This window comes from Oncorhynchus gorbuscha, linkage group LG22 (assembly GCF_021184085.1).
Source record: "Oncorhynchus gorbuscha isolate QuinsamMale2020 ecotype Even-year linkage group LG22, OgorEven_v1.0, whole genome shotgun sequence".
Classification (NCBI taxonomy): Eukaryota; Metazoa; Chordata; class Actinopteri; order Salmoniformes; family Salmonidae; genus Oncorhynchus; species Oncorhynchus gorbuscha.
The window spans coordinates 18052024-18071922 of NC_060194.1; the positions used below are offsets into that span (position 1 = coordinate 18052024).

Consider the following 19899-nt stretch of genomic DNA (forward strand, 5'->3'; position numbering starts at 1 on the left):
TCTTATTTTCACTACTTTAGATAGTTGGTACTCAAGTGCCGGTACTCAGCTCCGGTGAGCTCCTGCCCACGTCAAGCCCTGGACATCAATGTATGACTAAGTGAAAGTGCATGTTTTTTAGGATTTCTCTCACAGTGTACTTTAATCCATTATGTGAATTGTGTATGCATGTGTACAGTCAGTCCTGTACATTGTCCACGTGTTTATTCATCTATTCGTGCACTCTCCTGATAACCTTTATCCATTTTTGCCGGCCTCCTTTGCTTTGAGTGCTTTGGCCTGATGACATGGTGGTCACTGTCTGCGTCTGGCCATTTCAGATGATTACGTCCTGCTGAATGTTGAAGGGCAGCTTACTCCTTTGTCAAAGTTCCTCAAGATGTATTTTGTCATGCCCTCTGATAGCGTATGTCTGCACTGCTTTCGTTTAGAAAAAGGAGATTTATTTGTTTTCTTGTTTTGGTAGAGGAATAACACATGACTTATGTTTCCCGACATAAATAGCAGGCCTTCCTTCATTGCTTCCGCTCATAACGATGAAAATCACTCGCCATTGTTTTATTTGGAATGGTTGAATCCGTGTAGTACAGCTCATCATTATTCTTTTTTTTTTTATTTTTTACATTTCTTGGCCCTTGCAAGTATGTTTCCAAATGAATCAATGTAATCGACCCAAAATATATACATTTTCTTTCCCTGGTTTTCAAAAGTATTCTTTCCCTTTAGTAAGTAGTATAGTAAGCTAAATAAACTATAGTTTTGTGAAGGTATGCCTCCACATCTTTATAGCCCATGTGGAGTATTCACACACGATCCAGCATTCACTCTGTGAGGTTTGCCATTTAATTACTAACAGTTAAGCAAAACACATGAGTACAATCTCCTTAATCCAACGTGTCATGGTTCGGTATGCAGCCCAGCTGCATCATTTCATGTCATCTTTAAAATGGCAATCTGCAGTTCAAACAATAACAAAGCCAGTTCCCTGCCACTGTTTTTGGTAAACACCTGAGGGATGGGGCTGCAGAAATGCAACCACTCTCAAATTCATAGACAGAGCTATCGATGCAAGAGCTGACCATCCATGAGATCAGAATTATAGTTTTAACCATGTTTTTAGTCTATATAATGATTTGTTTACAATTACATTGTTTAGTTTTCTTAAAAAAGGAGTAAAACAAGCTTCTATTTTGAGTTCTGATGAGGTGAGACAGTTGAAATAAGCTCAGGAGGCATTTACAAGTTACATTCTTTAAGAATCAATGGGCATGTATACTTCTTTTAAAAGTCACAATCGCAGATTTCTCCTTTTTAAACTCGTTTAGTGCAGACAAAGATCTCATATTAGTCTCCTGTCTACACTGCTCTATTTCTAACTATTGTCTGGACTGGACCTTCTCAGACATTTTTGGTCCCCATCCAGGTGTGTTTTATGTAGTCGCTACCAAAGTAAATCAAAGTAGCCAACTGTATAATAATATTCAGGTACTATATTTACATCTAAACGCATTTAGACAAGGTGAGACATGTTATACAGTTTGACATGTTGGACAAAGACATGAGAGAGAGCAGTGTTACTGTGTGAGACTAAGACCGGTTTCCAAATGGCAACCTACCATATAGTGCACTACATAAGGAATAGGGTGCCATTTGGGACGCATCCTAAGACTGCCTACTCGGCCACAGTTATTTGATAAATCACAGATAACTGTTTACAAATGAGTCACTTCCTCAAAGCACCAGAAGAATCCCAAAGTGCATCACGGGGGCATCCTTAAAGGGGATTGTTCCATCCATCCTTAAAGGGGAAATCTGGAATTGTTACATCCATTTTAGGCAGTGTGATCACTTTGTTGTTGTTTGAATCCCAGATTACCCAGTTAAAACAGAACAGCAGGGAATCGTCAATCTTCTTTACGTTAACAAGGGGACTGGCCATTGCCTGAGTGGACCTCTCTCAGTAGAGTTTTACACACTATTGTGTTCTCCCAGGCTTGTGGTACACTTACTATCAGTACTGTCTAAATAAATCAAATAAAATCACATTTTATTTGTCACATGCGCCAAATACAATGGGTGTAGAGCCCTTCCCAACAATGCAGAGATAAAAATAGAAATCGTAACACAAGGAATAAAATTCACAAGAATGGAGCTGCAGTACATAGAGGGAATAGAAGTCCTTGATCAATGTGCAGTGGTACGAGGTATTTGAGGTAGATGTGTAATAAATAACAGAGTAGCAGCAGCATTTGATGAGTGTGAAAATGTGTGTTTGTGCGTGTGTGTTGTGTCAGTATGAGTGTATGTGTGTGTTGTGTCGGTATGAGTGTATGTGTGTGTTGTGTCGGTATGAGTGTATGTGTGTGTTGTGTATGTATGAGTGTATGTGTGTGTTGTGTATGTATGTGTTGTGTGTGTTGTGTATGTGTGTTGTGTATGTGTGTTGTGTATGTATGAGTATATGTGTGTGTTGTGTATGTGTGTGTTGTGTATGTATGAGTGTATATGTGTGTGTTGTGTATGTTGTGTATGTGTGTGTTGTGTATGTGTGTGTTGTGTATGTATGAGTGTATGTGTGTGTTGTGTATGTATGAGTGTATGTGTGTGTTGTGTATGTATGAGTGTATGTGTGTGTTGTGTATGTATGAGTGTATGTGTGTGTTGTGTATGTATGTGAGTGTATGTATGTGTGTGTTGTGTATGTTGTGTATGTATGTGTGTGTATGTGTGTGTTGTGTATGTATGTGTGTGTTGTGTGTGTTGTGTATGTATGAGTGTTTGTGTGTGTTGTGTATGTATGAGTGTATGTGTGTGTTGTGTATGTGTATGTGTATGTGTGTGTTGTGTATGTATGAGTGTATGTGTGTGTTGTGTGTGTGTGTGTATGTGTGAGTGTATGTGTATGTTGTGTATGTATGAGTGTATGTGTGTGTTGTGTATGTACTGTACACTCTTAGAAAAAAAGGGTACCAAAAGGGTTCTTCGGCCTCCGTAGGACAACTATTTTTATTTGCAGGTAGAACCCTTTTTGGTTCCAGTTAGAACCCTTTTGGGTTCCATGTAGAACCATCTGTAGAAAGGGTTCTACATGGAACCCATAAGGGTTCTACCTGCAACCAAAAATGTTTCTTTAAAGGGTTCTCCTATGGGGACAGCCCAAGATCCCTTTAAGGTTCTCGATAGCACAGAGTGTATAGACTTGTGCAAGATATGGACCAGTCTTATGGCTTGGGGGTAGAAGATGTCACGGAGCCTGTTGATCTGAGAGCCGATGCTCAGGTAGACAGCTGGACAGTAGCAGAGTAACAGTCTATGGCTTGGGTGGCTGAAGTCTTTGGCAATTTTCCGGTCCTTCCTCTGACACCACCTGGTATAGAGCTGTTAAATAGACGATAAAAGGGTGTTTATGGTTTAGTACTTTGCTAAAATAAACATTGAACCCTCTTGGAATGTTAGCTATGTTAGATAGCTCCATATTTAGTCATTTATTATTTGGTTCTGTGCTAGCTCATTTTGTGAATATGCTTCAGATGTGCTGTACTGATATTCAAATGATGAGAATGGTAAACAGTTTCTATGTAAATGGTAGCTTGAAGTAATATGGATACCTTCCAAAATGAGAGTCTGAATTAGATGTTGGATTAAATTGAATGTTTGGTCTAAATACTGTATCTGAAAAGTCATTTTAAGTACATTTTGGGGCGATAAATATGTTTTTATACTACCTAATCAATGGAAAATATTTTTGAACTAACTCCCAAAAGCTTTTAGCAATAGTCAATAATGCAAAGCAACAGAATAAATTGCAGTAATGTGATACAAATAAAATGACAAGTCAACAATAACCTAAAGCCATAGTATTTTTGTCTCAGGACCACTAAATGTCCTCCAGGCACAGATTTGGGCAAAATTCCGTAGATTTTGGGGGAAATTATGAAATTGAGGAACCCAGATTCAGCGAGAGGGAAGTCCTTCCAGCTGTGACCGGTGTAGATTGCCTTTGCGTTGTGTTTTGATCGGCTTATGTATGACCATAGGATCAGGGTTGATGTTGCTATTAAATTCCTTGATAAAGAAAGGAATAACTTCCATAAACCAAAATGCTGTGCTGCCCTTATATGCCAAGTGCACATGAATAGCCATGCTAGTCCAATGAAGACACGGAGCCTACAGTAGAAAGTACAGTAGCTAGCCAACATGTACGGTAGGGACACATTACAAGACACAGTTAATTCATGCATGAAATGCATAGATATCACAATATATTGGTAGGAAAGCATTATAATACACTGTCAAAACCATATAAACACATTATTTGTGATTTTAGGATTCATTTAAATGCACAATTGTACTGTAACATACCTCTACCACATGAGTATAGTAAACGGGGAAAGAGGCAAGGGATGATTGAGGGGGAATACAGGAGGAGAAGGAAGTCAGCATTAGAATGGGCACATACACCAACAAAAGGAATGTACACTAATATCAGGCATGAGAACTGTTCAGATTTGGTGTCATTATACAACATGAAATGCAACACTTGTAGCACAGCCATGACAGCAGATGGTGCAGAAAGGAGATGACCCATGTTCCCTGAGCTGCCTCACTTCCCAGGGGAAGCAATTATTTGTCTAAATGGGTCGAGTTAACACTTTTCCTCATTTTAAGGAAGGAATATTTGAGGGAAATGTCGTTTGTATGTTGTAACAGGTCTACTAATAATAAGTCTACACATGTAATGTTGACCCAACAAGCACAACAACTACTAATGTATTCCTCATTATGGCATTGGGCTCGTTCTTATGACTTTGCATTTATGTTCTTTCTTGTATTTCAGTGGTGGAAAGCCATCCAACAGAATAATGACTGACTTTTCAAAATCGACAGTGATGGTGAGTTAAGTCTTGAAATGACAGGTCATCATATCTTTTAATGAAGTAAATTGTGCAAAGCTAAGCTCAGCTTTTAGAACTAATTGATTTCAGTGAACTGACTAACTTCATGGGCCTCCTATGATTATAACCTATAAGTGCTGAATTACTGGCATAACTTAAATGAGAAACGGATGACACACCAAGGTATTTGGGTATTTGTGAAGTTCTATGTTTGAGCCTTCAGTGGGTTATCTTTCTTTTCACAGACTAGCTAACATTTTATTGATTGAATGTTATTTTTCATGCTCACATCTTGTCTTTTATTTTTAGGTGAAACCTATTTAGGGCATTACAAATATAGCACGGTTAATGGAGCCATGCCAGAATCCCCATGCGATTGACATGTGATTCCAGAGTCCCCATACGATTGGTGTTTAAATGAGTGCATAGAGTCGAATACCAGAAAAGTCTTAAAAAGTTCAAATTGTAGTGATGCAAGGTGGTTGGTAAGGCATTCAGGATTTAATTGTTTTAGGCTGACTGACCTATTGATCATGGTTAGTGTCTAGTTTACATGTTAGAAACCTCTGAAGTTTGTCAATGAAAAGTAGCAAACGTCACAAAAGGAGTCCATATCAGTGTTTCCCCTGTTTCCCCTATCAGTGTTTCCCCTGTAATTGTTTACAGACAGATTATTTCACTTATAATTCACTGTATCACAATTCCAGTGGGTCAGAAGTTTACATACACTAAGTTGACTATGCCTTTAAACAGCTTGGACAATTCCAGAAAATGATGTCATGGCTTTAGAAGCTTCTGATAGGCTAATTGACATAATTTGAGTCAATTGAAGGTGTACCTGTGGATGTATTTCAAGGCCTACCTTCAAACTCAGTGCCTATTTGCTTGACATCATGGGAAAATTAAAAGAAATCAGGCAAGACCTCAGAAAACAAATTGTAGACCTCCACAATTCTGGTTCATCATTGGGAGCAATTTACAAATGCCTGAAGGTACCACGTTCATCTGTACAAACAATAGTAAGCAAGTATAAACACCATGGAACCACGCAGTCGTCATACCGCTCAGGAAGGAGACGCGTTGTGTCTCCTAGAGATGAACCTACTTTGGTGCTGCAAAAAGTGCAAATCAATCCCAGAACAACAGCAAAGGACCTTGTGAAGATGCTGGAGGAAGCAGGTACAAAGTATCAATATCCACAGTAAAACAAGTTCTATATGGACATAACCTGAATGGCCGCTCAGCAGGGAAGAAGTCACTGCTCCAAAACCGCCATAAAAAGCCAGACAATGGTTTGCAACTGCACATGGGGACAAAGATCGTACTTTTTGGAGAAATGTCCTCTGGTCTGATGAAACAAAAATAGAAATGTTTGGCCATAATGACCATCGTTGTGTTTGGAGGAAAAGGAGGAGGCCTGCAAGCTGAATAACACCATCCCAACCGTGAAGCACTGGGGTGGCAGCATCATGTTGTGGTGTTACTTTGCTGCAGGATCGACAGGTGCTCTTCACAAAATAGATGGCATCATGAGGTAGGAAAATTATGTGGATATATTGAAGCAACATCTCAAGACATCAGTCAGGAAGTTAAAGCTTGGGTCTTCCAAATGGACAATGACCCCAAGCATACTTCCAAAGTTGTGGCAAAATAGCTTAAGGACAACAAAGTCAAGGTATTGGAGTGACCATCACAAAGCCCTGACCTCAATCCTATAGAAAATGTGTGGGTAGAACTGAAATAGCATGTGCGAGCAAGGAGGCCTACAAACCTGACTCAGTTACACCAGCTCTGTCAGGAGGCATGGGCCAAAATTCACCCAACATATTGTGGGAAGCTTGTGGAAGGCTACCCAAAATGTTTCACCCATGTTAAACAATTTCAAGGATATGCTACCAAATACTAATTGAGTGGATGGAAACTTCTGACCCACTGGGAATTTTATTTTTTTATCTATTTTTATTTCACCTTTATTTAACCAGGTAGGCTAGTTGAGAACAAGTTCTCATTTGCAACTGCGACCTGGCCAACATGAAGCATAGCAGTGTGAACAGACAACACAGAGTTACACATGGAGTAAACAATTAACAAGTCAATAACACAGTAGAAAAAAAGGGGGAGTCTATATACAATGTGTGCAAAAGGCATGAGGTAGGCGAATAATTACAATTTTGCAGATTAACACTGGAGTGATAAATGATCAGATGGTCATGTACAGGTAGAGATATTGGTGTGCAAAAGAGCAGCAAAGTAAATAAATAAAACAGTATGGGGATGAGGTAGGTGAAAATGGGTGGGCTATTTACCAATAGACTATGTACAGCTGCAGCGATCGGTTAGCTGCTCAGATCGCTGATGTTTGAAGTTGGTGAGGGAGATAAAAGTCTCCAACTAAAGCGATTTTTGCAATTCGTTCCAGTCACAGGCAGCAGAGTACTGGAACGAAAGGCGGCCAAATGAGGTGTTGGCTTTAGGGATGATCAATGAGATACACCTGCTGGAGCGTGTGCTACGGATGGGTGTTGCCATCGTGACCAGTGAACTGAGATAAGGCGGAGCTTTACCTAGCATGGACTTGTAGATGACCTGGAGCCAGTGGGTCTGGCGACGAATATGTAGCGAGGGCCAGCCGACTAGAGCATACAAGTCGCAGTGGTGGGTGGTATAAGGTGCTTTAGTGACAAAACGGATGGCACTGTGATAGACTGCATCCAGTTTGCTGAGTAGAGTGTTGGAAGCCATTTTGTAGATTACATCGCCGAAGTCGAGGATCGGTAGGATAGTCAGTTTTACTAGGGTAAGCTTGGCGGCGTGAGTGAAGGAGGCTTTGTTGCGGAATAGAAAGCCGACTCTTGATTTGATTTTCGATTCCCCACTGGGAATGTGATGACAGAAATAAAAGCTGAAATAAATAATTCTCTCTACTATTATTCAGATACTTCACATTCTCAAAATAAAGTGGTCATCCTAACTGACCTAAAACAGGGAATTTTTTGTGGGATTACATTTCAGGAATTGTGAAACTGAGTTTAAATGTATTTGGCAAAGGTGTATGTAAATACTTTTAAATGGTTAGTCGTTGGCTCAATGACTGTAGGTCTATGGCAATATCTAGCATGTCATTGCGTTTACGCTAGTACCACTGCTGAAAAAGAATCCAAGGCGAAACACTGCACATCAAAGAGACAAACTTGTGAAATGATTGAAATGTCCCCGTTGTCTAGTGTTAACTGCTGACAGGCCTTCAAATGAAATAACCTCCCTTTGTACTGTTTTACCACAGGAAGAAATCCCACATGTTGGAGTTAATGTGTGCAGCCATCATCTGGGTCCAACCAATCATATTACAGATTAGATAAGGTCACACGAACGGAACACTTGCCTGCCGGGAAGTGGAATTGATCGAAAAATATGGGGATGAATTTCATTGGAACTATGAAATTGAGCTAAAAAATATATCCCCTGCTGTGAGTAAATATTACACTACACCTAAAAACAGAAACTTGATGGCTTTTACATCTGAAAGTACTCATCCCACGTAATCTGATTGGCTATATGTTAAATATTCGCACAGTAATATGCACTCCCAGAATATATGAATCAACTCTGTCACTACGCTGTAATGGTTCATTATCTGTTAAATGTTGGGGAAAATACAGTGGTGTAAAGTACTTAAGTAAAAATACTTTAAAGTACTACTTAAGTAGTTTTTTGTGGTATCTGTACTTTACTATTTATATTTTCTACAACTTTTACTTCACTACATTCCTATTGAAAATAATGTGCTTTTTACTCCATACATTTTTCCTGACACCCAAAAGTACTTGTTACATTTTGAATGCTCATCAGGACAGGAAAATTGTACAATTCATCAAGACAACGTCCATGGTCATCCCTACTGCCGCTGATCTGGCGGACTCACTAAACACACATGCTTTGTTTTTAAATTATGTTGGAGAGTTTTCCTGGCTATCCATAATAAACATTTAAAAAAGTGGTGCTTTTTAATTATAAGCAATTTGATATGATTTATACTTTTACTTTTGATACAAAGTATATATACATTGAAATATTTTTATTCTTCTGCTCTGGGTGTATTTTACTTAAGTAACTTTCTATTAAGGTATCTAGACTTTTACTCAAGTATGACAATTGGGTACTTTTTCCACCACTGGGAAAATATAATTCTGGTCAATACTCTCAAGGTAAATGAAACACCTATATGCTAATGTAACATTGCTGATAGACAGCCTGTCCTTCAGAAAAGTGTAATGATGGATACAGTGTGAGGTATGCTACACTGACCTCTGCAGTGCTGGCTGCCTTGCTTATATTGGCCTTGCTTCAGCTCCACAAACCATGTTACACTGATGCCTCTCACATCCCCTTTCTTCCTCATGGCAAACTGAAGGCTCTACTGTCTCCTACCATTCCCCTTGGAAATATTATTCTGCTTATCACGTTCATCAGTGACCAGGGGACTAATGGAGACCCCACTATGGATAGACCTGCGTATGGTGTGTAGAGTGAACCATGGAGGTGAAAGGTTCTTTGGTGAATGGTGGCTGGGATGTTAGATAAACACATAACTAGGTTAAGCAGGTACTGGCACTCAAACCATAAAAAGGAAAAAAAAACGATATTCTTAATTGAATCCCGTGCTTATGGAGTACACAAGGGCCAGTGCAAAGTGTTGTCAGTGCTCAACAAAAAAAGATGTCTTGGAATGAATGTATGATTAGTTGGTTGCAATGGGTGAAGGGTGGAGTGAGTGGAGCTTGTCAGGTTGAGAAAAGCGGTGCTGCTGCTATTTAGAGGTCAAATGTATTGCATCTGAAATTGCCTTACATTTCCCCCTTATCTTTTACGTACTTGAAACACACCTTGTAGTCCATTCATTTGAGATGTGGATTGTGAGTTTGGCTTGAACGTGAAAACATTGCTGTTGGAGGATCTCAGGTACTTGTTGCAACATTGTGCATCACATACATCTTTAGGAATTGTTTCGTCATCATTCTGTCGACTTTTGCTCTAGGCTTTGCGTGCTGTCACTTTAGTTTCCCTTCACTATCATACAAAGCTCAGCTTTGAACAGTAAATCATGTTCAAGAGAAGGGAAAATTTCCATAATGAACATTTTTTTATTATTATCCTGGATGATGGCCTATTACATCACTATTACAAACTTACTTTCATGGAAGTGAATTTACACAAATAATTTACGATAAGGATGCTGTTATTTATGTGTTGTAGGCTAGGCATGTTGTATACAAAATCCACATTAGAAATCCAAGAAATTAAGGGAGCGTGGTTAGTATCTTGAACAATCAGCTGATTAGAAGCTGAGGTCAATATAATTTTTGTACTGATGTGCACGCGTTTTGCCTTGCGTAACAACAGCGCAGAGCTGACTTCAGTCATTTCGAAGTTCACAAGGAGAAAGGAGCGTCCCTCCACGGACGCGCGTGCTGCTGTACTATTGTCCGGTGCGTGCAGATGGTTCTCGGGTTTGATGGCTTCAGGGAAATGGAATTTCAAAATTCCAAGCTCAGTTCGGTGATTCGGGAATTACTAAATAAGCGTTCAATGCAATAGTTGACACGTCTGCTGCAGACCTCTGACTTCCCAACAACCCGAAGAGGTGCCAAAGAAGTGTGCGCGGACAAACAAGCAGTGCGCGTTTTTCCCTCTGTCTCTCTGAGTCAAGTATTTGGATTTGACAAATCAAAATATTTAAGCCATTTTTCATAGCTGGTTGGTTTTACTTTTAAATCTTGAGATTTTAGATTTTTCTTCTCAATAAAACACTTTTACTTAGTCACTTACATGGGATTACGACCTCTCATCAACGAAGTCCGGCATCAGTTGTAAACAGATTTTTCTCTTTTAGAAGAACAGGCAGGTGACCGACGAGTTTAAGATGACATATTTGATTGCTTTTATTCTGTCATTATCAACGTGTCTGTCTGTGGTAAGTGTGACACAACAATACTTTTATTTTATATTTCGTTTTCTAATGCTTGAAAATATGATATAAATATAAAGACATAACAGAAATGTACCTCAAATGTGTGGCATTATGATTGGTGCATTTGCTAATGGGCTTTTGTCGATATAGGGTATAGGAAACTGTACAGTGTACACTACTGTGTTGTTATTTATTACAACATATTGCTCTGTGCAGTCTACAGTAGTTCAGCTCTTGATTTAAGCAGCCTTTTTCACAGTCCAAAGAGATATGATATAAACACATAGCAGTAATGAATAGGGGTTGTGGTCTTCAAAACATCAAGATTTTGCCATAATGCCGACATTGGAGTGCCCTCTTCCCTTTCATCCACATTAAAGGTCAAATTCTAGACTAGGTCATTTCATCTTTCAGCTAACTAGCATCCTCATTATCTACCCCTCAAGGACTGCTCTGAATTGACCATAGATATAGTTAGAGGACATAATATTGTATCTGTCGCATTGTGGTGTCTGTGAGAGCATGGACAGCGCCATTGAGGCAATCTCCATTTTTAAGAAGTACATTTTTTTATACTTCTATTGATGGGTTAGCTGACAATGTCACGAAAAACTACGTGCACGCTTCAATGAGCAGAAGTATGTGTGTTGTGATTTTGGATTGCCAGATAGCTAGCAACAATGACAAGAAGCTGCCATGTGTGGAATTGTAGGTGGCTCGTTTCAGCTAGTTTTATCTTGTTCTTGATACAATGTCTTGTTTTGGGGTGACTGATGTCATGTCTATGCCAATATCGGCAAAATTCGATACCTAGCTAACCAACAATTGTAACGATGTACTTGAGAGACAAGTGTTCATTGTGAAAATGTATTTGTGTTTTCAATAAACATTGGTCACGAAATATAGTTTACATGTTGTCAACAATCTAAGCCAACCCCTTCTGTTTTGCCCCATAGTTGAAGACACATCGGTTTTGTTGCTAAACAACCAGCCCGTCTATGCGTTGGTAAAAAAACTGAAAAGGTGCATGCCGCCACCTGGAGTGTGTTGTTTGAACAGGTATAATTTATTTATATTATTTTACCTTTATTTAACTAGGCAAGTCAGTTAAGAACAAATTCTTATTTATAATGACGGCCTACCAAAAGGCAAAAGGCCTACTTTTGGGACAGGGCTGGGATACATTTTTTTTTAAATAAATGAAATATAGGACAAAACGCACACCCCGACAAGAGGGACAACACAACACTACATAAAGAGAGACCTAAGACAACAACATAAGGCAGCAACACATGACAACACAGCATGTTAGAAACACAACATGACAACAACATGGTAGCAACACAAAATGGTAGCAGCATAAAACATGGTACAAACATTATTGGGAACAGACAACAGCACAAAGGGCAAGAAGGTAGAGACAACAATGCATCACGCAAAGCAGCCGCAACTGTCATTAAGAGTGTCCATGATTGAGTCTTTGAATGACGAGATTGAGATGAAACTGTCCAGTTTGAGTGTTTGTTGCAGCTCGTTCCAGTCGCTAGCTGCAGCGAACTGAAAAGACGAGGATAAAGGACAAAGCCAAGGTTGTTGATTTACTTCCACCACAGTTTTGGAATGTTGGCACAAGGGTATAATTCATTGGCTGATCCTTCCTGATGACCTGGATGGAATTATGTGGTCCTTCCTTAACCCATAGGAATTCCCACCCCGTTGACTACTTGAAAATGGTGAAAGTCCTCCATGGCGCTGCCCATGTTAAAACCGTCTTTTGGGCACGAGAGTCCTCTATCTACCTCTATGGAATTTACCCATGCAATGCTGTGCCCATGTTGGCTGTGCCCCCAATGTGTGGCAGAGTGATCGGGACACAGGTGTGAATGGGAGTCTGGTCCCATAGTGCATGTAATGAGCTTATACCCATCAGAACAAGAGATAGCAGCTGTTCAGTGTCTGTTTGACGCAGTGTATTCTGATGGAATGATGTGACTCGTGAGAATGATTTACCTAGAAATACTCTTGTTGTTAACATCACAACATTACACAAAAAGTTGGAAAGTAGAAGCCATAGAGATTCTTTGGTAGAACCCCTCTCACACAAAGATGTTCAACTTTGAAAACTGGAGTAAACTGCACGGTCTAACATGGTCTAACAGGTTTAGACTTTTCAAACCCCATACTAGTACTTTTTTACTTTGCTTCAAGTCACACTTCATATGGGTCACCTGAAACACGGCAGACTTCACCATCTGATTAGGCAAGCAGATCGCAACAGGTTTGTTCTCTATAGCACACTGGTAGCCTGAGTGCCAGTCTGTTTGTGCTATCATGCTAGCAACTGTGTCATCCATTGTCATGCTGTTTGGCTTGACAAGGAGCAATGCTGTTGGCAAAAGCACAAACAGGTCTGAGACCAGGCTATCACACTGGTACCTAATATGCTGTAATGCACCTCAGGCATGTTCAGTGTCTGTAGCACACAGGTGCTCCTATCTGTTCAGAACATGCTGTAGCGAGACCTCATGTACCGCTGCACCTTTAGGTTTGGTAGAGTGCCAATGTTCTTGATACAAATAGACTCTCCAGTTTTGACCCATCTTCACATAGTGCTAGAGGGCAGGACTATTGCCAGGACGAATGAATCCCTCTCTCAAAATAAGTTTAATATTTTGTGTATTTTATGTCATGATAGTTCTCCTCCAACCAACATGAGGAAAGCAGAGCTTTCTCTGGATATTGTATTTAGACAAATCAGCAAATAATCATTCATTTATCACATATTAATATGGATTTGTCTAGAAATTCAACAAGTACAGTAGCTACTGAGAATGTTGACGTATTTTGCATGTACACCCCATCTCTCTACAGTGGCGTAATTTCATAGAAATCTTTATCACTGTATGTGGAGGCGGACTATCTACAGTATGTGTTAATGTTTAATACAACACACAGTGCTTACTTTGTAATCGATGATATGGAGGTCATATTGTACCGTACAGAAATACCTATCTGAGCATCATTTGTATGCGCAGTCTGTAAGCAGCTACAAAGACAATTTCAAAATCAGACTTAGTAATTGGCCTTCTCTTTTCATTTCTGAAATGTAGTCTGTGCAGGTAATTGGTAGACTCTCATGATTATCCTGTACTTCCAAAGATCCCAATCAGCAGATCATGATCAACAGCTTTCTAGATGTGCAAGTGTCCTGTACACGACATGACAGCTAATTGAAATGGTTGCTGATTTCAATGACACGCCCCTTGACTCTCAAGTAAAAGCATGTTGGATCTGTCGAACACACAGTTAGTCTCATTCAATAGTCAGTGCGTTCTAATCTCACCTCATTGTGCTTTACAAAAGCATGTCCCATGCAGTCTCAGGTCAATGTGAATTGTGAAATAGCAAGTTCTAGCCACTGTCTTTAATCGAATTAATTACTATTATGTCACAGATTTAATACAGTATGTGCCAAATCAGTATGATTAGTGTAAAGCTGCTATGTACCAGTCTTGGGTTCACAAGTCCATCTGGCTATAGGCCGATAAACCGTTTCCAGAACATCACTGGACACAGATTCATCTGTTAGGGGAAGGTGATGAACATTCTGGATTTATTTGATATTATTGTAGGAATCAAAACATATTTTTGGATAGAGGATGATTAAATAAAAAGCTGTGAAGTTTGTTTATGCATAAGAAGTACAAAGGCTTACTGTCTGTCCCCAGTGCTTCAGTGTTTTTAGCTTTGTTAGTTACAAATCAGCTGTGGGGTATAGTAATGGCAGCGCAATACATTTCATATCAACATTTTAGGCTCTCACATTTTAGCCTGAAGGTCTCCATTGAGTTGCACTTACTAAGATGTCTTTCATACTCTCCACTTCCTCTCTCTCTCCCCCTCTCTGACAGAATACTAAGAATTAATCAGAGCAATATCTTCTACCGCCAATGGCCTTCCAATTGAATGTGTGTGGTACCACAGTTTGGTGGAGCAAAGAAACGTTAAAATACATTTGCTTTAGCAAAACATACAGTGGATGGGATTGCTGCTGCATTAACACCAATGTGTGTGGCTACAGATACGTATGTCCCAAATGGCACCCTATTCCCTAAATAGTGCACTAAATAGTGCCCTTTAAAGGAAATAGAATGCCATTGGGGACGGAACCTAGTTGTAACGGCCTAGGCGACGGTTAGTAGACCCAGTAATTAGTGGTGTGTTGTGTGCAGCTTAATTTAAATGGCCCTTTAGCTGACTGGGAGTGGGTCATTGACTCTCTGTCAGAGATAGATGCTCCCACCACTGACCTGACAGTCACTGCCATTTTGGGGCGAAACTGTGAGAGTCCCGGGTGTGAGAGTCAATATCTCCTCTCTCACTGCACACGAAAGGTAGCAATGCCCTCAATACCCTTCCTAGTCAGCCAATGGAAACATTCTGCTTCAAGTGCGATGTAGTTTATTTTGAATGCATCTTCGACTGTGAGTGTAGTGTAGTTCTGTGTGTTTGCCTTAGAGTCCGGAAGTCATATTAGTCATCAAATCAAATGTATTTATATAGCCCTTTGTACATCAGCTGATATCTCAAAGTGCTGTACAGAAACCCAGCCTAAAACCCCAAACAGCAAGCAATGCAGGTGTAGAAGCACGGTGGCAAGGAAAAACACCCTAGAAAGGCCAAAACCTAGAAAGAAACCTAGAGAGGAACCAGGCTATGTGGGGTGGCCAGTCCTCTTCTGGCTGTGCCGGGTGGAGATTATAACAGAACATGGCCAAAATGTTCAAATGTTCATAAATGACCAGCATGGTCAATAATAATAAGGCAGAACAGTTGAAACTGGAGCAGCAGCACGGCCAGGTGGACTGGGGACAGCAAGGAGTCATCATGTCAGGTAGTCCTGGGGCATGGTCCTAGTGCTCAGGTCCTCAGAGAGAGAGAAAGAAAGAGAGAAGGAGAGAATTAGAGAATGCACACTTAGATTCACACAGGACACCGAATAGGACAAGAGAGGTACTCCAGATATAACAAACTGACCCTAGCCCCTCGACACATGAACTACTGCAGCATAAATACTGGAGGCTGAGACAGGAGGGGTCAGGAGACACTGTGGACCCATCCAAGGACACCCCCGGACAGGGCCAAACAGGAAGGATATAACCCCACCCACTTTGCCAAAGCACAGCCCCCACACCACTAGAGGGATATCTTCAACCACCAACTTACCATCCTGAGACAAGGCTGAGTAGAGCCCACAAAGATCCCAAGGGGGGGCGCCAACCCAGACAGGATGACCACATCAGTGAATCAACCCACTCAGGTGACGCACCCCTTCCAGGGACGGCATGAGAGAGCCCCAGTAAGCCAGTGACTCAGCCCCTGTAATAGGGTTAGAGGCAGAGAATCCCAGTGGAAAGAGGGGAACCGGCCAGGCAGAGACAGCAAGGGCGGTTCGTTGCTCCAGAGCCTTTCCGTTCACCTTCCCACTCCTGGGCCAGACCACACTCAATCATATGACCCACTGAAGAGATGAGTCTTCAGTAAAGACTTAAAGGTTGAGACTGAGTTTGCGTCTCTGACATGGCCTGTGTCCCAAATAGAACCATTTTTCATATATGCACTGTCCTACGTATTTATTTGGACAGAGAAGCTAAAATGTTTAATTTAGCTCTATACTTCAGCATTTTGGATGTAGCCCTTTCCTGCAGTCAATGATCAAAAGTGCTCTCTTTGGCCTCATGGATGAAATGTTATTCATATTTTTTATAATTTCATGATTAATAAAGATTATTTCCAAAAACGGACAAAAATCTGGTGTTTTCTATGTCAAACAGTTTTGTTATATTTTAGTCCTCTGTGAAGTATATACTGTATTATTAGGATGCAAATTCAAAATGGAATACATTTCAACTCTCTCTGACATGGTACAGATGTCTTCTCCTTTTTAAGCCCATAACCATGTGTGTGAGGTGTATACTTTTGTTTCAAAGTAGATTTGTTTGACTACCAAGAAACACTGTGTGACCCTGATTTAGCCCACTGCAGTGAAAGGTTATGGAAAAGCATGAATGAATCGTGAGTAATGATGAATGAGAAAGTTACAGATGCACAAAGATCATGTCCAAAAGACATGCTAACCTCTCACCATTACAATAATCAGGGAGGTTAGCATTTTGGGGGGTTATGATATTTATGCCTCTGTGACTTTCTCACTCATCATTATTCACAATTCATTCAGGTCTATCCGTACTCATGATAGCATCCACATTCATGTAGAGCTGTTCAGAAACATATTATATTCTTATTTACAATAAAAGTGACTCCGAAATGATACAATACATTATTAACCATTAATTTCTATTTGGCACAACATAATTGGATACAACCAAAACAAACTGCAAGTGCATCCAACAACTTTGTTAGTCACAAACTTGATGTAGTCATTCCGTACTAGGAATATGGGACCAAATGCTACACTTTTTACTAAATGTAATACTTAGAAGAAAATAATTATAGTGTATGACACCTTCAAATGGGGGGGGGGACTAGATATAGTACATAAAGTGCTTTAATTTCTAAACAGTAAAACAGATATATTTGAAAATACGCTCAAATGAAAGTTGACATTCTGTACTGTCTCCTCATATAAAACATTTGATTTCAAATCTAAAATGCTGGATGGGTAGAGACAAATAAATAGTTTCAGCATCTCTGTCCAAATACATAGGGGAGAGTGGTATACTAGATTTTGACTTTGGTCCATAGGGCTCTGGTCAAAAGTAGTACAATATGTAGGGAATAGGAATGCATTTTGGATGCAGAATTGAGGGCCTATTGACCCAGTGTGAGGTCTCTTCTGCTTGGTGCCCCCGATTGCTTGTTAACGCTTCTGACAATGCTACTTGGTGCTGTGTGTGTGTCCCCTGAGGTGTGCTCTCTGCGGCACACAGTGTGTCTCTCACCCTTTCTGTGACATGCCAATTGTTTCTCCTGGCAGGGATTGGGTTAATTCAGAAACGACAGTTCATTCTGATGATCAGTCATGTTTTCAGGCCACTCTCTTCCTCCAGCACACCTCATAATGGCACAATGCCCAGTTGGACTTTTCTGTTCTTTATACTCAGGCCATCATCACCTTTTTACTGCACTTGAATACTCCAGAAAGGGCCTAACGTGGTTAACACACACACACACACACACACACACACACACACACACACACACACACACACACACACACACACACACACACACACACACACACACACACACACACACACACACACACACACACACACACACACACACACTGATGCACACCCACTCACACACAACCTCAACACACAGCCACACAGACTGTATGTCATCACATATGTCTGAAACCCTTCAGGGGATCTAGGGAATGTATACAGTTCCCATTTAGAATGCTGAAGGACGGTAGGGAATTCCTTGACAAACACCTATCTCCCAAAACCATATACTAACACTGGTTGTTTAGTGTGGAACGTCATGATGCATAAACATATTGGTTATTCTATCTATCTTCTCCATGTGACAAGTTTAGCCATTTTTCTCACCATCGATTTTGTTCTACCTCTAATGGGAATCTCTCTCCTCCAGTAAAACTTCTCATTCATTTATTTATTATTTCATTCTCTCTCTCTCTCTCTCTCTCTCTCTCTCTCTCTCTCTCTCTCTCATCTAACCTATATAGTTAGTAAGGTGGTGTTATCATGAACTGCTGTGTCCATTTAAAAACAGAAAATAAATGTATTTAAAACATGATTTGATTTATGTGATGTAGAACAGCTGATGTATAACCCGTCCCTGATATTGTGGATGTCTTGTTCAATGGTGTTTCCCTGCATTCTGCTGCTTAAGAACATATATGATGTCCTGTGAAAAAAAAAATGTATTGAATCTACAACATAAATGAACTACACCTTTCTTTCTACTACGCAATTGATCTCTTTTAATATGATCTCAAAATACAACTCAATTCATTTGAATAAAACTCATATTGCATTTTTTTTTTTAGGTGAGTGGAAGACATCCAACATGTAACTTCCTCCTGGAGCTTGAGACAGACCAGGAAGAATGTCTTGTGAAGCTGAGGGACGAAGAATCTTCAAATTACTCCAAAGGTGACATCACAGAATATTTTGATTTCCCATTCATCTCTTCTCATCAGACAGAATAAAACATGGGTTGAAAATAGAGGAACTGACTGCATATTTTCATTAGTGGTGAAAGAGTACAAGCTACATAGATTTTTAGGTCACTCAACTAAATTACTTTGATGAAAATTTTAAACGAAAATATGAAATGCCACCTATTCGAGTGCCTTTGAAACGTAAATGTCAAATTCAATGAAGACCTTTAGTAGTTGTACAGTGTTTCCTAGTCTAGATAAGCGCCACAATTCAGATTGTGACCACAAACCTTTGCTGTATTGGCACTTAATATTACAATCTGAATAGCTCGCACTTTAGCTATCTTGAAGTAAATGTTGTACATATTGAACGTTTTACAGCTCATGCCTATGAGCAGACTCTCTATAATTTAATAATAATAATAATATATGCCATTTAGCAGACGCTTTTATCCAAAGCGACTTACAGTCATGTGTGCATACATTCTACGTATGGGTGGTCCCGGGGATCGAACCCACTACCCTGGCGTTACAAGCACCATGCTCTACCAACTGAGCTACAGAAGGACCATAGGGTTCAAGCGAGTGAAGCAATTGTATTTGTGGCCGTTCATTTTCATTATACCGGTTGTTCTTGCAAGTTCATTTAACATGCAAATGACTGTGAGATGGTAAAGCCGAGGACGGTGCGACTTGACATGATGGTAAAGGCCCATAGTCCACACCCTCTCATGCAATGCCATGCCAATTGGCCACAAGGTGGCTCTATAACAGGCGATTGAAGTTGCAAACTTTGAAACATCACGTCCCTCACCCCATATGACGTAGTCCTGAAATGTAGTAAATCGGTCCCTCTTCTCACAAGGAACAAAGTTGCCTCAATG

At 40.1% G+C, this 19899-nt stretch overlaps 1 protein-coding gene across 4 annotated transcripts in view; it reads left to right on the plus strand.

Annotated features, from left to right (window-relative positions):
- The first annotated feature begins 4846 nt into the window (after window positions 1-4846).
- The window catches only part of LOC124009981 (vasoactive intestinal polypeptide receptor 2-like), a 39929-nt gene continuing 24876 nt past the window's right edge, over window positions 4847-19899 (plus strand). For 2 of the 4 annotated variants that reach the window (XR_006834345.1, XM_046322254.1), the window contains exons 1-2: window positions 10309-10866; window positions 18902-19007. Coding sequence is in view for 3 of the 4 variants with exons in the window: in XM_046322254.1 (XP_046178210.1) it covers window positions 10816-10866; window positions 18902-19007 (157 nt within the window). In the remaining variant the exon portion in view is untranslated. Of the gene's footprint in view, window positions 4893-10308; window positions 10867-18901; window positions 19008-19899 lie in introns of those variants that run through there. The other 2 variants (XM_046322255.1, XM_046322256.1) reach the window with 2 other exon arrangements.